General features: G+C 33.0%; 3 protein-coding genes across 5 annotated transcripts; 1 reads left to right on the top strand and 2 right to left on the bottom strand.

The window, feature by feature from the left end:
* Nucleotides 1-70: 70 nt before the first annotated feature.
* On the top strand, nt 71-2289 carry LOC105317893 (uncharacterized). The gene is made up of 2 exons (XM_011414697.4): nt 71-107; nt 226-2289. Exon 2 carries the CDS (start codon nt 407-409, stop codon nt 1439-1441), a length of 1035 nt encoding a protein of 344 aa, XP_011412999.3. The 5' UTR covers nt 71-107; nt 226-406; the 3' UTR covers nt 1442-2289.
* Nucleotides 2290-3294: 1005 nt separating this feature from the next.
* LOC105317894 (annexin A5) lies at nt 3295-15713 on the bottom strand. Of its 3 annotated transcripts, none has more exons than XM_011414698.4 (16): nt 15580-15713; nt 13914-13986; nt 12444-12560; nt 12216-12236; nt 10464-10580; nt 10072-10221; nt 8838-8986; nt 7804-7925; nt 7190-7284; nt 5800-5913; nt 5581-5671; nt 5129-5229; nt 4720-4971; nt 4316-4391; nt 3956-4068; nt 3295-3593 (listed from the first exon to the last, which is right to left on the bottom strand). In XM_011414698.4, the coding sequence occupies exons 2-16, from the start codon at nt 13926-13928 to the stop codon at nt 3468-3470; spliced, it is 1659 nt and encodes a 552-aa protein (XP_011413000.1). In that variant the 5' UTR covers nt 13929-13986; nt 15580-15713; the 3' UTR covers nt 3295-3467. The 3 variants fall into 3 exon arrangements, with proteins under 3 accessions (XP_011413000.1, XP_011413001.1, XP_011413002.1); XM_011414699.4 differs by lacking the exon at nt 15580-15713 and adding an exon at nt 15364-15484; XM_011414700.4 differs by lacking the exon at nt 12216-12236.
* A 1806-nt stretch (nt 15714-17519) lies between these two features.
* LOC105317897 (uncharacterized) lies at nt 17520-19577 on the bottom strand. The gene is made up of 5 exons (XM_011414704.4): nt 19446-19577; nt 19162-19351; nt 18782-18873; nt 18543-18644; nt 17520-18047 (listed from the first exon to the last, which is right to left on the bottom strand). Exons 1-5 carry the CDS (start codon nt 19510-19512, stop codon nt 17623-17625), a joined length of 876 nt encoding a protein of 291 aa, XP_011413006.3. The 5' UTR covers nt 19513-19577; the 3' UTR covers nt 17520-17622.
* Between the last annotated feature and the right edge of the window lie 1273 nt (nt 19578-20850).

Consider the following 20850-nt stretch of genomic DNA (forward strand, 5'->3'; position numbering starts at 1 on the left):
CATGGTATGCATTTCCACAACGTTAAAATGTTGTGAACGGCAAATCTAAAAAAGAAATTTAATAAAACCCGGGCTCGACAATACACCTACTTTCACTTTTGGACAAGGTAACGCTAACGCATATAATTTTGGTTTATCCCTCTATATTTTGCACAAGTGATTCCAAGAGAAGTCATTTTGCATTCAATGCAATCGTAATCTTAATTGTTATCTTCTATTTTACAGACATTACATGTATTTGAGTTACAAAAGCAGACCAGATCCTCGAGCATGCAAAATATGGAAAATGAACAGCTGCAGAAGTCTATCAGAATGTGTCACTCATCACTGTTAGACACTGGAAGTTTAACTTGTTTGGTATAGTGCTTTTTTTTAAAATAAGTGATAATTTTTCTTAACCTTATCCATGGAGAGTGAAACCGAAGAAAATCCTGATGACCAAGACTATATTCTGAGCATTCTCAGGAACTTACAGTCACCAAATAGATTTCCTACTGGGAATCCAATCAATAATTGTGCAAGTGTTATCTCAGGAAACACTTATTCTGATGAGGATTCAAACACCAATGACAGCAGTTCAAATTTTTCAACAAATGGGGAGCTTTCTGATGAACAACTCGTTGAGAATTTCAATAGGGTTAGAACAGGTCACAGATTAGATGATTACATATTAAGCATCCTGAACAATGGGAAGTGCAAGAAAAAGTCACACATACAAAGCACTGTGGATTCATTGGACTCTATTCATTGTTCAGACTTGACATTAAAGCCTTTTGAAAATGCATTCAGCCCAGGGTCTCTTGAGGTTTCGAATATTCTATTCAAGGAAGATTCCTCTAATCACAAACTGGATGAAGTCCTGCATGTAGCTATGAAGATTGTAAAGCCTAAAAAAGGGAAGACTACTAAGCCATCAAATGTTTCTTCTCCTTGCAAGAGAAAGTCTCCGAAATCTACCGGTAACTGTACTAAAATGAAGAAACAAACAACCCATTCAGCTTCAAATTTAACTTGTCATGTGTGCAATTTTGTCTTTAATTCAGAGGAAAGCAGAAACAGACATATGTCAAATGAGCACATAAAGAGAGTATCCAATAAAAACCAATGTGGGAATCGGAAAAGGAACTTGAGTCAATCTGAAAATTTTCCTTCGGAGGCAAGTAATTGCAGTACAACAACATGGTGTTTTTATGCATTTCCACAAGAAGAGGAACATGTGAGAGAAGACTTTGAAAAAAAGCAATTCTCCATGGTAAACTTAAAAGAATTACCTATCGACAAAACTGTGATAGATCCAAATACAATTGGTGAGACAAAAGATGTAGAAAAAGGAGAAGGTTCACTGAGGACATCCTCATACAGACAATTTCTTAATTCAAGTGAAGATCAGTGTAGTAGGATCCAACCTTTTTCAGAGCATGTAAAAATGAAGCATAAATGATACATGAATGGTGAAAGCAATTGCATAGAAACTGGTATATCAGAGTTGCAGAATAGGTCCCAATTTGACAAATTGCTGTGTGATAGTGATTTCCAAATTTCTCTTCCAAAGCATAAACCTGATTTGAGGCCTTCATCCCTTTTATCGAAATTGTGCTCAAGCATACAGATTTTGGACAAGTCAGAACAATCTCCCTCTTCATCATCACCGCTATCATCAACATCATCATTGTCATCATCAGCAGCAGCAGAATTTAAACTACAATCAAATCAACAGTCATCATCTTCAACACTTTCATCAAATCAACAACCACCATCTACATCAAACCCAGTATCACCAGCTGTGTTAATTCCCGACACTGTTTTAAGGGAGAGACATTGGATAATCCTTGACACACCCAACATTTTCTGTGCGCCTTCTTCCAGCTCCACCACCATCAAAGTGAAGGGACACCAAAATCAGACCCAAAATGGTGACATAGTTGGAATTAAATCCATATTAGATGAACCTGTCAAAGCGCCATCTGTAACTCAATGTTTGACCTTGTTTCCAGAGTGTTCAAGTCACAATGCAACTCCAAACTCCAATACGTTTAGTAAATTCAATATAGAAAATGAGTGTTCAGCAGCAAACAGCAGTATTAACCAAGTACACAAGTTTCCATTTGTTGAAAAAAGTAATTCTCAATCAGAAAGTTGTACAGTGAATGTATCAGCTACACTAGAATTTGATCACATTGAGAATGACGAATTAGAAATTATAAAGCACTCCTGTGCTAGACATTTGGCCTTTTCTGATTTCATTGCAAGGTACTAAGCTTTTAAAACACACAGAGCTGGAAGTTCTTCTTCAAAAGAAGATAAATTAAGCACATTTAAGGACACAAGCAAGGAAGCTGTTTACTATTCTCCGTTTTCAAGAGACTTTATTCTCTCCCCTCCGAAGAAACGGTGGAAAAGTTATCTTGGAAATGAATAATAATGTCATGTGTATTTCCGTTTTTTAATTACTAACAGTCATTAATATGTCTCTATTTTTTGTTTATTTTTGTTTATTATGTTTTAATTAAAAACATTTTGAATGGCATTGTTTGTTAAAAATTGTTTGTGAAAGTTTATACCATATATTATAGTCATTTAGTGGCTGTCAGAAACAGTGTCATGATTGAAATGTACGGTAAATACTTTTTATGGAATCTATTCAAACTAATGTGACTTGAATTTAAACATTTTTGAAATTTATTCCCCCCCCCCCCCCCCAACAACAAAAACCCCATGAAATGTATATTAATAAAAACCCAAAACTACATTACGAATGTTTTATGGAATATTGTATTGATAACAGAGCAAACAAATTTTTGGGGTACTGGTATATATAGATGATTACAAAAGATTGGTGTGTAGCAAGCAGCCATTCTTTACTTGCAGTTGTAGAATCTTGGCAAGAAGCATCAAAGTAAATAAAACACATTGATGGTTTAACTTAAAAAAAAAAAAGAACAACAGAGAAATCAACTGGGAAACAACAGATTTTTGTCAAAACTTTATTGAGTTATTAAAGCTGTTCATAATAAGGAAGAATTATTGTGTGGAACTCTTCAAAAATATGTTTAACACATTGCAAAAAACAAAAACAAATTGCAGATCATCTAATAAAACTACCATACCATTGTAAACTTAGAAGTTGACTCACAGTTCGATATATGAATCTGATAAAATGAGAAAAATATATATGCCTGCATATACTTATGGACCAATAAAAATAACAAATCGGTTTCAGATAAATAAATATGCAATTAAAAAATTTCATCTAGGTAAAACATGATTACTATCATTTTGAGCTTTGGATTCAAGTCTAGAATTTACAGGTTCCCACAACAAGACTATAAAACAGAATACATGCATTTTTCAAAAAAATATATATATACTTAATAGGGGAATAAGTCACATATCACAGTAAAGAAATATCGGTTGAAGAAATGTCCAATCCTTATGGTGAAAAATTAAGCGCAGTGAATAATTTTAGTCTAGTTTTGGCCGACGATTGCCTTCAGGATTTTACAGTAGTCGCCGGAACAATCCTGATCGATCCAGTTCCACAGCGTCTGCTTGGTCATCTCCAGGAAACATTCCTTGATTTGTACCATGTCAATCTATACAAAGAGGCAATACGAAATGGAAGGATTAACAATACTTTAAAGCATGCATGGCTGTATACAAAAGCAATAGATAAACTTGGTCCCATACAAATATGAATTATTTGCAGTATTATTTTTCTGATAATTTTTTTTTACAGACATATAAAAAATAAATTACATCTATGAATTTATCCCACTTTCTATAATGATACTTCATTGGAAACAGACAGTTGATTACACTTTGTTTTTCTCTCTTTTGTGATGAATGAACAAAGCATAATCAAACATGGATTTCTGACAATGGTGATTACCTAGCCTAGCTATAACATCCTTTACGGTTTCTTTAGTCCAAATACATAATTATTCATTAAGCATACCTCTGCTCTGGAGACGATGACTCGGATCAGGTCTGAATCGTGAGTTCCAAGTCCCTTCATGCACCATACAAGGCGCTCAGCAAAATACTTAGGACGGCATTTCAGTGCCATTACTGAAATTTAAAAAACAGTTGGTAATGTAACTAAGAAACAATTAACCATCATTATAATAGCCTAATGGTTGTTTCTTTGTTACAGGAGTTGGAGAAGGAAATTTACAACAATTAACCTTATTATTGTTAACCTCTACTTCATTTGGAAGATGTCTTCAAGTTTTATTCATTTTGAGATTGAAATTGAAGCCAAAAAAGCAAGGAGAGTATAGACTTTCAAAAAATAAGCACAATGAATATTATTTACCCATTGTTAGAAGTCCTTTCCCAAAGTTTCCAGAGGTCTCTCTGTCAATTGTGTTTTCTACATCTCTTTGTGTAAGCTGAAAATTATGACAAAATCTGTCAATTTCATTATTTACCTCCCCTTATATTGGTACATAGCTACAGCGGATTGACATACGGTACATGTACATGTATTGAGTTTAACTTAATGGCATCCAACCTAAAAACATTGCTAAAAAAGAGATGGATAGGCAAGTATAAGATAATGAGTTTCTGATATCTGAAACTTCTAATGGAATTCAACTAACAAGCCAAAATTTTCAAAGGAAAATTTTCAGAAGCTCTATACATTACAAAAGCTTTTATATATAATGTCTCCATCGTATGTTCATTCATTAGTAGAATAAGAGTCTCTAGACACTTTACCTTGACATATTCATCATAAGTAGCCCTGGATTGGTAGACCTCGGGCAGAGCGAAAATACGGATCATCTCCTCCTCATCTGTACCAAGCTGGTCCTCAGTGACCTCGAACAGCTTCTGGGCATCTCTCTTGGCCTTGGCCACGTTAACAAGCTTCTCCATGTTGATAATGAATTGTCCAGTGGGCTTATCCTCAAAAAGCACAGGCTCCACCGCCTCTTCAAGAGTTTCTGGATCCAGCTCATTTCTTCCTCCCTACAATAACATTGTGATAAAAAGTAAAATTGTAAGTATGATAAAATCTACAATATTGAATCAAAATTCTAATGCAGTCGTTTTAATCTTAATTGTCATTTACAGTGAGCACTTTTGAATTTTGCATTTTCCATCCCGATCTTTAACCCTTTGTTACCTGGCAAGCTGAAATCAGGAATCTTTTGAAGTCTCCACTTGTGTCATCCTCTATGTCTTGTTCGATCAACGTTTCTCCAGACTTTCTGTTAGGACTTGCCACTAAAAGCAAAAATACACAATATAAATTATTTCTGTGAATTTGCAGTTTTGTATCAATAAATCATTAGAAAAAAAAACTGTCAGAACAGAAAAATTTTATCATAATTTTTTTTATATTTCCCAACTGTTGTAAAAATTAAAAAGTAAGATTTTGATATCTGCTTGGAGTGCTTCTCCTGATTTTATGTGAATATCAATTACTGACATGTTAAATTAAGAATCAACAGTCGTTTAAATAAAGAATATTGAGCAACTTTATTTTTTTACACCTGCATCAATTGAATGAATTATAAGGAGCTTATATAATTTTTCTCATAAATATGGCAGGATTTCAGGTAAAGACAAACATACCATCGCCATACACTGCTCTGATTTCTTGTATCTGCTTTGGCGTTCTGGTTCCAAAGATTTCAATCAGGACAGACTCATCTGTGCCAGGACCCTGTCAGTTTTAAAGAAACAAAATTCAAAATATTAAAAAGAAAGTGTGTGTGACCCCATGCATGTAAATCTGTAAACATATACTTTGAATGAGTATACCTTTTAACAGACTGGCCTTTAAAAACTTACATAAATGGCCTCTTTGATACACCAAGCATCATAATGGGCGGGCGGGACAAACAGGGCCATCACAGTCTCCAGGAAGTCACCACTGAGCTCAGAGTCCAATCTTTCAATTAAATCCTGATAAAATATAAACATTATAAACAGATGATGATTAGTAAGGTAACGAAGCAGGAAACAGTGAAAAGGAGGACATTGCATTTGGAGTACTGTATAAAATTATATGGTTAATGGTGAATAAGCATAAAATATGTAACAACACTAAACTAATAATAAGCTAATACTGTAAACCAATTTTTATTTGCGGCAATTTATTTTGCGATTAACTGCGATATAAACTGGTTTACGTTATGTTCGCAACCAAGCCTTATCCAGACCTTAATTGTATAAAAACTATAGACAAAGGATTGGCTCCCGGTGAGAAATATTCTTGACGACAAGGTTCTTGCTAACTTCACGAAAATTTCTCGCACGCAAATAAAAGTTGGTTTACAGTAAACTTATATCAACAATTAAAACAAGAAAATTCTTATAAATTCTTTGTTGGTTCATATACAGTAATAGCTGTTGGAATTTTAACAAGAAATCTTTTTCATAGAGTATATTCAGATATGATTAAATGTAGCACATGGCTCAGTGGTCATAGGTAACCAAAATGTTGCTGGTTCATTTTTTTAAGCCCAGCTGTGAATATATCACTTGATATTTATGCAATGAATTGTGCTCTTAGACGAGGCACCTAATTTACATTGTCTCAGTCTTAACAGCTAAAAATTGGGTTCCGGACGCATACAGTGGATTTAATATAGCATTGAATCATGATTTTTTGAAGTATACACTCTCATAACTGCAGCGGTGTGTGCATACAAATTGAGTAACGTACCCGCGTTAGCGCATTTTGAAAATTTGTATGCACACACCGCTGCAGTTATGAGAGTGTATACTTCAAAAAATCATGATTTAATGCTTATATTTACACTTTTTTTAACTTCTTGCCTTGTCTGCAAATGTGATTCATACCTTAAAATTCCTATCTTATCCTAAGGGTAAGTTAATATTAATGGAAGAGCCATAGTAACAGCCACAAGCGTGAACTTTGATTTTCGCTTCTGACGTTGCAGTTTACAACCTTCAACATTTGTGACGTCATAATAAAACTCATCAATTTGACTACTTGTTGCATTTAGAGGCATTTAAACATCACGGAATTTAATGGAAAAACACAGTAGAATGTAAATATTCTGCAATAAACATCCAGGGGGAAGTCAATGATTCTCAAGACGGCTTATTACCATGGAAACCAAGTATAAGCACCAGTGTTATGCACCTTCATGGCTTGAAGAAGGATTTAACTTTAAGTCATTTTTTAATTTAATACAGAAAACAAAGATTTCACCTCTCCATATGCAGTCTTGAACTTCTTTTTTATCTTCTGTCTTTGGGCATTTGTACGATTTGCAATCACATGGATGATGGCATCCTCATTTGTACCTACAAAATAAAACGACCCATTTTGTTTTCTTGAAATAAGAACTGCATGGGTAATGGCATACTGTGATCATAAAGTTGACTATAGCTCTAGAGGAACTTCAATGGCCCGTGTTTTTTCATGGTTACAAATCAAATATACCGGTACTACAAACTAACTTTATTATTTCTAATTATCATACAATGTTAATCATATATGATATGATATGCTTACATCACAATCATGCCCAAATATGACTTATCAAAACTGCAACTAACAATCAATTAAAATACGGTATATGCCCGGTAGTAGAAAGTACAAATAATATTATTTTCTGCACTCAGTTGTTTAGAACAAAAAAAAATTGTAGTAAATAAATTTATGAGAATAGTCTCCTCTAAAAAAGAATTTAGAACTACATGTACATGTTCACTTTAATTATAATGCTGCATTCACAAGATAGGAGCAGCTTCTTCCTTTTTTCTTTCATGTTTGCAGTATCTGAGATAATACATTGGGAATACATGTATACTGGTGCTTACCAGCTCCATCCATGGCTTTATCCAGAAATATGCAGTCTGATTCTGCATCCCATCTTTCGCCAGCAAGTGGTGTTCCGTCGAATTCGTTCATGAATACTACCATAGGATCATCCTCTGGATAACTGGATGAAGTAAGACAACAGAAGTTGTAAATCATGTGTGTAATATCATGCTGAATTAATGATTTATAGATACCCATACTGTAAAAGTGTTTTTTTACGCTGGTGGTTATAAGTACGTGTTTTCTACAGTCAAACAATACGTGTGGGTATTAAATAAGCGGATGCGTGATTTACCACTCTAAAGTTTATCTTTTTGTACCATTAGTGCAGGCCGGTATTTTAAGCGGTTTTCAGCTTACCGCGTAACTAGCGTAAATATCCCCACGCGTAAATAACCACTTTTACAGTAATTTATATTCATGCATGTATATTTTCCATTATTTAAATAAATTGTCATATTAAAGAAAGTGTTTCACCTCTAATGCATTGGTGTGTCATAAAATAATGAAAGAAAAAGTGACCAAGCTTAAATACCCTTCTTTAATATTATTTTTTTTAACAATATTTACTGGGAATGGTGGCGAAAAATTTTGAATTTAAATGAAGTACTGTGAAAGAAGTTATTAAGGTGTAGGGAAAATTTGCACTAGTTATGCGATAAGCTTAAAACTGTTTAAAATACCCCGCTCATATGGTAGAAAATCAAAACTTTAGTGTGTTTAAACAAGCATCCGCTTATTTGATACCCACATCTATTGTTTAACCATAAGTAAATACAGTTGAACTTTGATATCTCGAACACCGATATCTTGAATACAATGGATATGTCGAAGTGATATTTAAGTCCTAAACACTTCAACATTAAGTATTTTACCCATAATACCTCGAATACTTGGATATCTCGAAGTTTTTAACCAGTCCCTTCTAGTTCAAGATAACGAGGTTTGACTGAATATACTTTACCAGCAGCGTATAAAACCATGTTTACAGTATAAGTTGACAAAAGTCAAATATATGATAGTAAAATCATACTGAGTAAAGCCTTTTACAGTCCCCTCTGTTGGTTCAAGTGTACCATCCATGTCCAAATGGCGTTTCAAATTAGCTACATAATTTGACTTCAATCGTGCCATGAAGTCTTCATCCTCCTGCATTTTCTGGGCTAAAAGCTCTTCCACTTTCTGAAATATGATTTATTATTAATTTCATCATTAAATGTTCAGTGATCATTCTTTCTTATAAATTTAAACATTTGATGTCACCAATAAAATAAAATGACCACAATATTCAGTTTTTGAGAATCATTAAATTTGATTATTAATGCTACACACTATTTATTTTATGTATTAAAACATGCAGTGCAAATTTGTTGGGGAGGTTCATGGAACAGCAGTTACATATAATAGAGCACTTTGAAACTAGAGGTAGCAAGCTCACAAATGATAATACCCACTAAGTTGCCTAAATGACCTTGGGTCAAAATCAATAGACATACCTTCAGGTGATAAGAAATAGTTTTGTGTAGTAAGAACTTCCGATGCTTTTCCATAAAAGAAATATAGAGTATAAACAAATTTTGCACTTTTTCCTTCCAGTGACCTTGAACTTGCCCAAATGACCTTGGGTCAAAGTCATGACACACCCTCATATCATATGTGTCATAAGCAACCTTTGTGTGAAATAAGTACCTCCAATGTTTCTCCAAAAGTCATGACACAACCTTAGGTGCTAAGTAACATTTGTGTGAAGTAAGAACTACATGTATAAAGTTTCTCCATAAGAAAATTATGGCCCAAATTGAATTTTGCACTTTTCCCTCCGTGACCCTGAACTTGCCCAAAATCATTAACTAGCTTAGATCAAAATCATGATATATCATCAGATCATAAGCAACCTTTGTGTAAAGTAAGAACTTCCAATGTTTTACCATAATGAAGATATGGACAACACAAATTTTGCACTTTACCCTCCAGTGACCTTGAACTTGCCCAAATGATCTTGGGTCAAAATCGTGTCACAAACCAAGAACTAAGATATGAAATTGATGTGACTGTAAAATTGTTTTCATACTAGTAGTACTAAGTAGTTTCATGACTTTCATGATCAGTGTGAGGCTAGCTATTATGTATTTTGACCTGATCTGATAATTAATTTACTGATGACCTTATTGATATATTGGAGAATAATGGCTCAAACATATCTTTGATTAAAAAATGGCAATAAACTGTGGTGAAATGTGCATTCCTGAAAATATTGATTTACATACCCTTTGCTTTTTGGCCTTCTTTTTGTTCTTCTTCCTGGATACCTTAATTTCTTCTTCCAACTCCTCGTCTTCCTCCTCCTCCTCCTCTTCCTCTTCTTCCTCAGCTTGCTGGACAAGTTCCTCCATTTCACCACTATCTAGCGTTTGAGCCTGCAAAATTATGTTGTCAATTGATCAATATTTACTAAAATCCAAATCCTTTTTTCATGTGTGATGCAAATTTTACAAAGTTAATGTCCAGAACCTTAATTGTCATTGCAAATATTTTACTGTGAAACCAAAAATCACTGAAAGCTAGCTTTCTGTTGAAACTGTCATTTTTTAATGAAAAAAATGCATATAGATATAGAAAATAATTCTTAAATCTTTTGAGTATGCTTATTCTAACTTACTGCTGCAGACATCAAGGCGTTGTTGGTGTTCCACACATTGTTGTTGATAACAACTGTCTGGGTTGAGGGTGGCATGGTGTGCATAGCTGGCATCATCATTCCCATCATTCCCTGCATCTGTACAGTAAGATAATGAATTCCTATGTGTGTATATTTATGTAAGATTCTATACTGTACATAAATCATATTTGGGCAAAATTTTATGCAAGACTTTTTCATTGATAACAAATCTGTTTTATTATTTTTTTTTTTACTGACATGTTGAAATTTTCTAATCTAATACTGTTAACAGTATATCCTGAATTTTTAGCGATGATCTATTTGTCACTTTTTGGAGATCATGTTTACCTTGCAAAATATTTAATATGCAGAAATTTTATTCATAATTATTTGCAATAAGAAAATTTCAAGTGCAAAAAATGACTGTTACATATTTTCCCCATCTGCTATGATCTATTTTTTTCTTTTTTCCAAATCACTTTCACAAAATATGTAATACCGCACAGAAATTATATCTGTAAGTACATGTATTTGCTATAAGGAAACTAAAATCAATCACAAAAAATGACTGAAACAAATAAAAAAAGGTACACATTTCCATCTTTGCAAATTTTGTAACATGCTAAAAAAAAATTAGAATAATACATTGTATGTTAATTAGTCTAATCTATCTATAAGATGCGCATGAATAGATACAGTACTGCACATGGTTTCATCAATAATTTCTTCAATAACAATTTTGGAATTAAGTCATTGTTGAGTTGATCACCAAAATTAAATGTTAACTGGAGTGTAATTTTGGATTGCATAATTATATCCTTGGTTTTGTGATTTTCACTTAATTAAAAAAAAAATTGATGTCAAATGATATAAATGAAACCATGGAGTATACAAGTATGGTCATGCACTTATAAACTCAGACCTAGGATACCAACAGTGGGACTCAAAGTTTAGAAGTACATAACAAGAAATATTGAATTAAGGCATATATCACTTCTCCTTGTTCGTAATTTGTTTATGAAAAAGGACCAAATTAAATTAAAAATTTGTGTTATGGATATCATAAACAAAACATTGGAGGGGTGTCAATTCTCATCTTTAGGGGGGTACAAGAATGATGCCAAGCTTTATGTCTTATAAGCAATTGGGTTCTCAAAGCAGCAGAATAAAAGACTGCAGCTGATCGTACTACACATGGTAACCATCTCAAAGGGCCTGCAAAATTGCACATTTTCTTGCCAATTTTACTTAGAACTATATACTTCTCATCCATCATGCTATCTATCTTAACCAAGTAATTTCTGCCAAAAAAATTGAAAAACTTTTTCAAAGTGTTGTGAGCCAACTTAATAAATGGGCAAAACTTCTAGAATATCCTTATATATGTATCAGAATGTTTGCATGTATAAACATCTATCAGCAACAAAGTTCCCCGAAGTTTTATCTAGGGCTATAAGAGGAGTTGCACTGACAAATTATAATTGAATATGTATCCTTAAAAAGAACCAAAGTTATAGAGCATGATTTTTTTTAGGGGTGGGGGGGGGGTTAAATCATTCATGCAAAGATCAAACTTAAGAAAAGTAGCGGATTCCACAGAAGAATATCTTAATAGATTTAGGAGACCCATTCCAGTATTAAGTAGAATAATTAATTATTGGAAAGAAATAAATATTTGAGATAGTTGTACACTGTATTATTTGAATTATGGTAGCTTGAATTCCACCTCATTTACTCTAAAAATATCTATACCTGCTGCATTTGTTGCATTTGCTGTAGAATAGGAGAATTAAAATGTAATTCAAATTCATTTGGATATAAAAATAAAAATTGTTAGTCATTCACCATTTATCTTTGGAAGAATATTGTTGAAACCACAGTATCCATTCTAGAGTTGATGACACATTGAAATGATGCATGTCTTAATTTAAATCTTTAATCAGTTTTAATTATCTTTGAATATGCATATTATTAACGTACCATTTGGGCGGCTGGATTTTGCTGGTAAGGGTTTCCATAACCTCCGCCGTATCCATAAGAAGTATAACCCCCTCCATAGGGATTGGCTGGGGGGTAGTTGCTTTGGTAAGGATTATACTACAGTAACAAAATAAAAATGACATATAATTATATGATATAATTTAGAACAGCATAATTATGCACATATATATAAGATCTTTCATGATTTGTGATTATTCAGTGTCATGTGTTTTCTTAAATCTATGTCCCATGGTGAGGGAGATTAAACAAGATATCTGTGAGCCAATGCTCACTAGTGATACCCCCGCTCTGATGTGAATATGCAAAATAAGCAAAGTCGACATTTAACAGAAAGCTGGCATCCGATTGGTACAGAAATATATCCCACAATATGGCATGCCAAAACAAATATTGTGTTAAAATTTCAAGCATCTGCGATAAATGGCTGCTGAGAAATCTTTGACGAAAATTTGTTTGAAAATTTTGGCTAAAAATAAACAAAGTCGTCATTTAACAGGAAGTTGACACCCAATTAGTACAGAAATATATCCCACGATATGGCATGCCTAAACAAATATTGTGTTAAAATTTCAAGCATATGCGATAAATAGTTGCTGAGAAATCTTTGACGAAAATTTGTTTGAAAATTTTGGTTAAAAAATAAGCAAAGTCATTTAACAGGAAGTTGACGTCCGATTAGTACAAAAATATATACTACGATATGGCATGCCTTAACAAACACTGTGTTAAAATTTCAAGCATTTGCGATAAATAGTTGCTGAGATAAATGCGACAGAAATTTTTGTTACAGACGGACAGACGGACAGACCGATGGAAGGACAGACAGACAGACAGACACACAAGGGTAAAACAGTATACCCCCTCTCCTTCGGAGCGGGGGTATAAAAATAGTTCAAATTATAAAACATATACCCTCACAAATCATGAAAAATTCTTTTCATCACATGTTTCAATCTTATGTTTAAGAGCTAATTTCCATCTTATAGACATTTTGATGCAGCAGATTCTAACATAATTTTTTTTTGTAATGGCTTAAAAATCACTTGTGATGTGATATCCACCCCATATCTGTGCCAAAATGTCATAAATATGTTTAATATATTTCTCTGTTTCTGGTTTCAGTCAACTTTTATCAATTTTCCAATTTTTTGGAAAGAATTACTGCAATCTATGTTTACTTTAACATTTTTTGAAGTGTAATTGTTATCATTATCGATTTTCATTTTATATGTATTACCAGCTCCATAATATTTTTATATTAAGATCATGTTTTGAAGTGTTAAATATATATAGGCCTGTTGTTATCACTTAATTGTATAGAAATGCATTTGATTGTTCAAATTAAAAAAAAAAACTGTTAAAAAATCATATCTCAGAATACTATGAATTTGTGGACAACTTATGACTATATATAATCACTTATTTCTAAAAAATAAGATGCATACTTACCCCGCCGAAGTTCATTTTCTATCTTTTAATATTGCACAGGTAACAGTGTTGATTCTCCCTGGTGTTGAAATACCTGTAGTCAGTATAAATAAGTTTATAAACTTAAAATTTCAATAAATCAAATTTCTTTTATATTTCAGGTCATGTTACAAATTTTTTTTTATCAATACTAGCATATATTTATTTATAATTATCAACACTAAAGGGACTCATCCTTCTCCCTAAGAAAAGCAAGCACTTATTATACAGACTTTTTTCCTGACGAGAAATAAGTTTATCATTCACACAGCGCAATGCAAATTAAACCCTTGCTGTATACTCTACGTGACAGGTATGCACACAAGTAAGTCACTACATTGTTATTCTACAATTAACTTTAAAAGCTTTCATGAAAAAATTAGATTTATCATTGAAGTCTTTATCTAATTAAAGATGGTACATATGTATAATTTGAAAATTGAAGCTGAAGAAAAATCTAATATTCACATCAAATCCATTATGGGCTTTTAATTAATAAAATTACTTAACTATACCTGTATTTAGAGTTGTAAAGATACAGTGATACTTTGATCGTATTGATCATGAGGCCCCCTGATATGTGTATCATATCATCATATGTATTGTGATACACAGAACGAGTTAATTTTTATTGACTTTCTAAAATAATCAAATGGTAAACATAATACCCAAACATTAAAAATTTCTCTTAAAGCTGGTAATAATTTTAAAGTTTAGTTCTAATCAATTTCATTTTATTTTTCTACAGTTTTGTTGCCTGATTTTGTAAATAATTGATATCATTGCTTTATGCCATCTTTAATACTTATAGTAGCAGGCAACATAGATAATTAGATATCAGTTTATCTATTAATAGTTGACAATTATATCGTGATACATGGTGTATGGCATAAACATATCATGATACATATCATATTGTGAGATAGCCAATGATACTCATGCCTACCTGTATTGTTTCAATGAAAATATAATGTTGCATAATTATTATTAATTTATTACCTATTATTTGCATAATTATTTTATTTAATTTGTAAAATGTATTCACAGTCATGTAAAACTAAAGTGCCTTTCAGCACAATGTCATGTTAATAAATGAGTGCACATGCACTTTGAACACAGCTTCTCATACATAGCTCTCTTCTATTGCCCCTCCCCCCACCCCACCGCAAATGACAATGGTCACTCCAAAAAAGGTTGTTTATTAACACCAATAAAATGTAATTAAAATAAATGCTCGTAAAATCATCAAAAGCATAATGTGTCCTTGCAAAATGTCTGCACATTGATCTCGAATAATAGGAATATTTTCATAAGGTATTCAAGGTAAGTTTAAGTTTAATTAAAAACTTAGAAATATATACAAATATGAATATTTTATCGAGAAAAATCATTTACTTAAATAAACATATAATCAATCATAAAATTAACGTACCTCGAAAGAAGATATGTAGAGAAATAATAACCGATATCCTCTTTATACGCAACCACGCGTTCTTAGCAACGCTAAAACAACCTATCGAGTATTGTTATTTAAATTCAATTTCGCAATGGTTTTTTTCCCCTATCTCCTAAATCATAACAAGGTACAAAAACTGAAACAACTGAGCATAAATTGTTCAACAATGAAGGTTTAACTGTACATATTTACCAGCAAATTGATGAAATCTTGGAAATGTCAAATGTTTTTGTTGGGGAAAAGACTACAAGAGAACCTGTCAGATCTGCGTTTTCAAGGCGCTTTCTAACAGGTATATTGAGGACGGACCATCGGTAAATTCCGGATAGTATACGCTTCTGTACCGAGTTTTTATACTTTTAAATTGCTAATTAATACAGTGCATTTTTCTGCGTTGTGTTGTTTTTATACATACTTCAATCCGATTAAACGCTTGTTTCTTGATCTCTCTCTGTACTCATTCATTCAATAATTAAACTTGAGATTTAAAAACTACATCATATTTTTAAAATAGTAACGATGGGTGGGTCGTCACTCTGAATGTTGTTGGTTGAAATCATAATAATTTTTTAATTAGAATGAATTTTTTCCTCAAAAATATCATATCAATATTATGTACATTTATGTATTTCATTATTATTAGATCTGGAACGAATAGCCTATACTATTATATATATATAGATCTCTGATTTGATTTCACTAAAGTCTTTAAGGACTTTTAACATTTTGTATCTTGGAAGTGTGATGTTAAAGGATCAGCTCTGTATATCGTGGTGAATTTTTTGTTGTTGTCTTTTTACAACAGTATTTGAACATTCAACTTATTACAGCTCTTTCTATAAGAATATGTATATCTGTATTATTGAATTGGAGAATTTCTGTTTAGATTAAATTATAAAACAATGAATAGGCATTCCACCCACTTGTTTTATCGTTTTCTTTGTGAAATTTAGCAACACCATGTGCTTTTAAAAAATCCTTTTGAAGGTTACGGGTTATATATGATTTTTTCCGCAATGTCGGTTGACTTCATACTATGACATGAATCACCAAAGATCGAAACATTATATTGTTTAAATATTACTGACTTCTTTTATCATTCGGCTTTTTATCATGTGATCAGTTTTGTTTGTATCATATTTTAATAAAAATATTAAACGCGTAAATGATGAACAACGCGAGGTTAGTATTTTATCCACCTTCGCTAGCCAAGAATACATGTACATATTTACGATCCACTCTGCTCCTCTACAGCCAACCCTTGGTTAGCGAAGATGTATTTTATCGTGAATTAAGTTTTCAATTTCCCGATAGGGCGTGAAGACACGCACAAATATTCTGGGCGGGTCTCATGATTCATTATGTTGATTGTAGCAGCTCTTCTTTCAAGCATATGTTTTCATATAAGAAAAAAAAATAGATGATATTGTCTGAAAAACTAAATCTAAAATCTGAAAATGATTAAATCGTCTATATTCTAAGAAATTGAAAAAAAAGATACCCGGATGCCAATATAACATACTATATATACATTTGTTTGACGTCCTGTGGAAAGGGCCATAGATCACGCTGTCTCATAGCATGCAGCGATGCTTCCAAACAAAACTTGATTATTAGTAATTAAACAATATGCCGTGCTTGGTCGTGCTTTACATCTTGGACTTCAAAATACGAACTTCACTGTGGCACAATACATTTGAGAAAGGTTCTGATTGTGACAAAGTTGTCTTTCCTTATCTATGTATGCATTTTAAAACAAAAATGACCATATTATAGGATAGGGCAGACGGAAAGGTTTGGTTTAAATCGGTTTTTATCTCGTGTTTCCCATACAATGACACAAATATGAAAATAAAATGATTACTAGTACTTTAGAAACTATTTAATTTGTTGTGAACAAAAAAAAGTTTCATTATAAAAGGATTTGTGTAACCCAACACCCCCCCCCCCCATTTTAGTAAAGATTAGTGGCCCATATTTCCTTCTCCTCCAAAAAATGTATCAATTGCTTTATCAAGATGCTTTATTACTATTTCAAGGAATTCAACCCACTTTATAACCCACTATAGATCTTATAAAACTTGTACTCTATTTTTTTCACGTGAAAATACATGTGTAGTTCATAATGATTGAAAACTATTGTGCAGTTAATTATTTCACCAATTAATCAAACACAACGTTATGCTGTTGTAATTTTCGTTTATTATACATGCCATCTACATATTTTCACAATCATTAATACATCTTCTTAGTTACTTCTCGAGGGTTGGCTTCTTCAACGCAGATGACATTGACCCTATTTTTCATCAATCGCCTTCTTTCACACGATTTTTGTAATAAACGACACCCACGGCATAACCACGTCACAGAGACGACAGCAAACAAAAGTCCGGACAAGCCATATCCGATATACAGCCCGGACCGATGTACCATAAATCCGAAAGGATCGATCGTTGTCTTTTCATATTCTTGACCAGTGGTAAATGCCACTGGGTTGGACGTCGTTTGGTGCCGAGACCGGCCGGATGAATTAGAGACAGTGGAGATTGATGGGGTTGCTGTGCTGGATTCACATTGAATAGGGGTTTCAAGGAGACGGGTGCATGCATTTTCAAACAAAGCCACCCCGCAGTCTGGAATGCATCCACAGGTTAAGTTTTCTAGAATGAAATTGATTTTAATAAATTAGATAATCATGTACTTTCAATGGCACTGCCTTCTGTTTTATTACAGGTGAAGAAATATGTTTTATATTGACGGTTCCAATTTAAACGACAACAAAAAAACCCCACACATACGAGTCATGGCGATCATGCAGCTTGCAGTTCATTTTGGACAAATGAAGGCAATAAGATGCATATGTAGCAAATGTTTCCAAATGAGGAATATAGAATACATGCTAGTTCAACAAAATTTATAGTTTTCATATAAGTTTCGACCATGCACAAAACATTTTAATAGTGTCGATTATCCTTTCCGAGACTTGTTATTTTTTAAAGTAAAGTCTTCAATGACAAGCTCCAGCTTCAAACTGTACATACCGCAATTTCGACCACGGTATATTTATAAAGAAAGAAAAGTTAATATCATGTATAGTAATTTTGTGTAAGACTGCATGCACGCAATAATGAAATTCAACCAAACGGAGAAAATACCTTTCACGTATAAGATATACAATTCGGCTTCAGTCCCATTGCAAATCTCGCAAACCATGGGGTTGTAGGTTTCAGGGAACGAAACATCTCGGCTTCCATTAACTGAAATTGGAGTGATTTTCGTTTTCTTTAAAGGCCAATTCAACGATTCCTTGAACTAGTTCAGAGGGAAAAGTGTATCGCTCAAACGAATAATACATGTCCTGCAGTTAAAATAAATGCATGCATGTTAAGTTTACCTTGTATTGCGTGAAGATAGATAAGAGATTCGTTGATAGTTTTGTGCAGCAGACAATGAAATGTTATATTATCGTCATCACTAATGGCTGTGCTGAAAGAGGAGCATTAAAAAACCCCAAGAAATATAAATGTTTTTAAAGTACATTCATCTATTTGAATAAAAAGCACTGAGCAAGAGTCCACCGAGTGGCAGAATTCTACGTTTATGTATTTGATTATATATGCAACCGCTGATAAGGGTCCGAAGAATATTTGAGTTCGTCGGGGGTGGGTGGGTGTACGAGGCATATTTTTGGTAATTTTACAATGTGAATTTTGAAGAAATGAATCGATCAGGATTCACGACCCCTCTCTAGATCCGCGCATGCAAATATCATACCTCTTTAGCACGATGGAGCTATTGTCAACATAGTGACATCTCCATGAGCTGAAACTATCGGGTTCTTTCCAAATGGCGGTGGACACCCCAAAAGAAATGCTCTTGTTGAAATTTGCACTTGAATTGTCATTCAAAGTTGAAGTAATCGAGAACATTTTATTTTGCCAAGCATCAGGAATCGTGCATTCCTCTGAAATCAAAGATGGTATAATATTTAAGTGACCAAATATATTCGCCCTATTTATAGAGTGTTCAATTCGAACGCCCCTCTACATTCTACATACCTGATTTACATGGCAATAGACATAAAAACACGCACAGAATTGTGGTAACGGCACGGTTTTCAGCCATTGTGAAGACATGACGTCATTTTGTTCTCAGAGCTGCGTCATAAATACGATCAAGCGTAAACGTTAAAATTCTAGAATTATGTGGTACATGCTAGCGCAGTCGGTTAAGTGTTCGACGTCAGATCGTGGGTTGTCCAAAACAATATGTTCAATTCCGGAGTGTGCCACTATATTTTTTTAATTATAATGATGTGAAATATTTAATTTTTTCGGAAAAATTAAAATAAAGTGTCCAATATAAAAAAAATAAAATCTCATGTAACGTTTTCAGTAGTCAGTAAAGTTTTGTACTTAATTTTTACCGAATTATGACAATGTATACAAACATACACTTTTTAAAAGCAGTAGTATATGGATAACACTTAATCATTGATTTGATTAATAATTCTGATTTAAAAAATCAATTATCATGATGAATCCATGTGTGTAATATGATATTTTCGCGGACTTGTTAATCAAAATTTCCCGCGATAGCGCTCTCTTGTGAAAAGAGGTAAAAAACAGTGAACAGGAAATTCAACAGGTGGTAAATCACGATCAAGACACAACTTTGTAAACATCGGGTGGAGCACAAAATGTTGTGGTAAGTGGACATTTGTAACTTATTTGAACAGAAAAAGTTCTTCGTATATTTTAGCCATCGATCGAAGCAGTTTTCAAGACACGAAGGCAGTCCTATCAGAAAATTTTCGACTACCGACTTGCCTATGGTGTCTGACCACTGCACTCTATCAGTTTACCGTTTGATACTATGTTATATAAACTTATCTGTATTTTTTTGTTAGGAGTTTATAAGTCAGACGTGTTAAATTAACCGAATTTAATTAGTCTAAAACTAGGAACTTTTGTTTTATCTATGTTGGTTTGGGTTGTGTTTTCCTCGTTGCTCGCAACCAGCTGTTTGTAAACATTGGTCTATGTTTATTATAGCAAGAATGAATATCTCGTTATAGAAACTGATGTATGAGATTGATTTAAAACGCTCATAATCTGCTTTATTGTAATGTATGCATGGAATGTTTCATAATGTAAACTTCTCCAACAAAAGGAAATGGGATTGTTTGAAATACTTATAATAGAGTGTAAACTACATTAAACATACACAGTTGATGAAATTAAAAGGACTCGTAATTGATCTAAGGAATTCTCTTTCTTTTTATTCTTAATACATGCAATTAATAGCATCGCTATGAAAGGACTTGCTTTTTTAGTTACATGTATTTAAATGAGAAGAAAATGCTATCCTATGCAGGTATTTATGAAAATCCTGAAGACTGCAGACTCTCTGCTTCACAGTTGTCCAACTTTACACATAGTAAAGTTTGTACCGGTACTTGAG

The sequence above is a fragment of the Magallana gigas genome, chromosome 2, assembly GCF_963853765.1.
Source record: "Magallana gigas chromosome 2, xbMagGiga1.1, whole genome shotgun sequence".
Classification (NCBI taxonomy): Eukaryota; Metazoa; Mollusca; class Bivalvia; order Ostreida; family Ostreidae; genus Magallana; species Magallana gigas.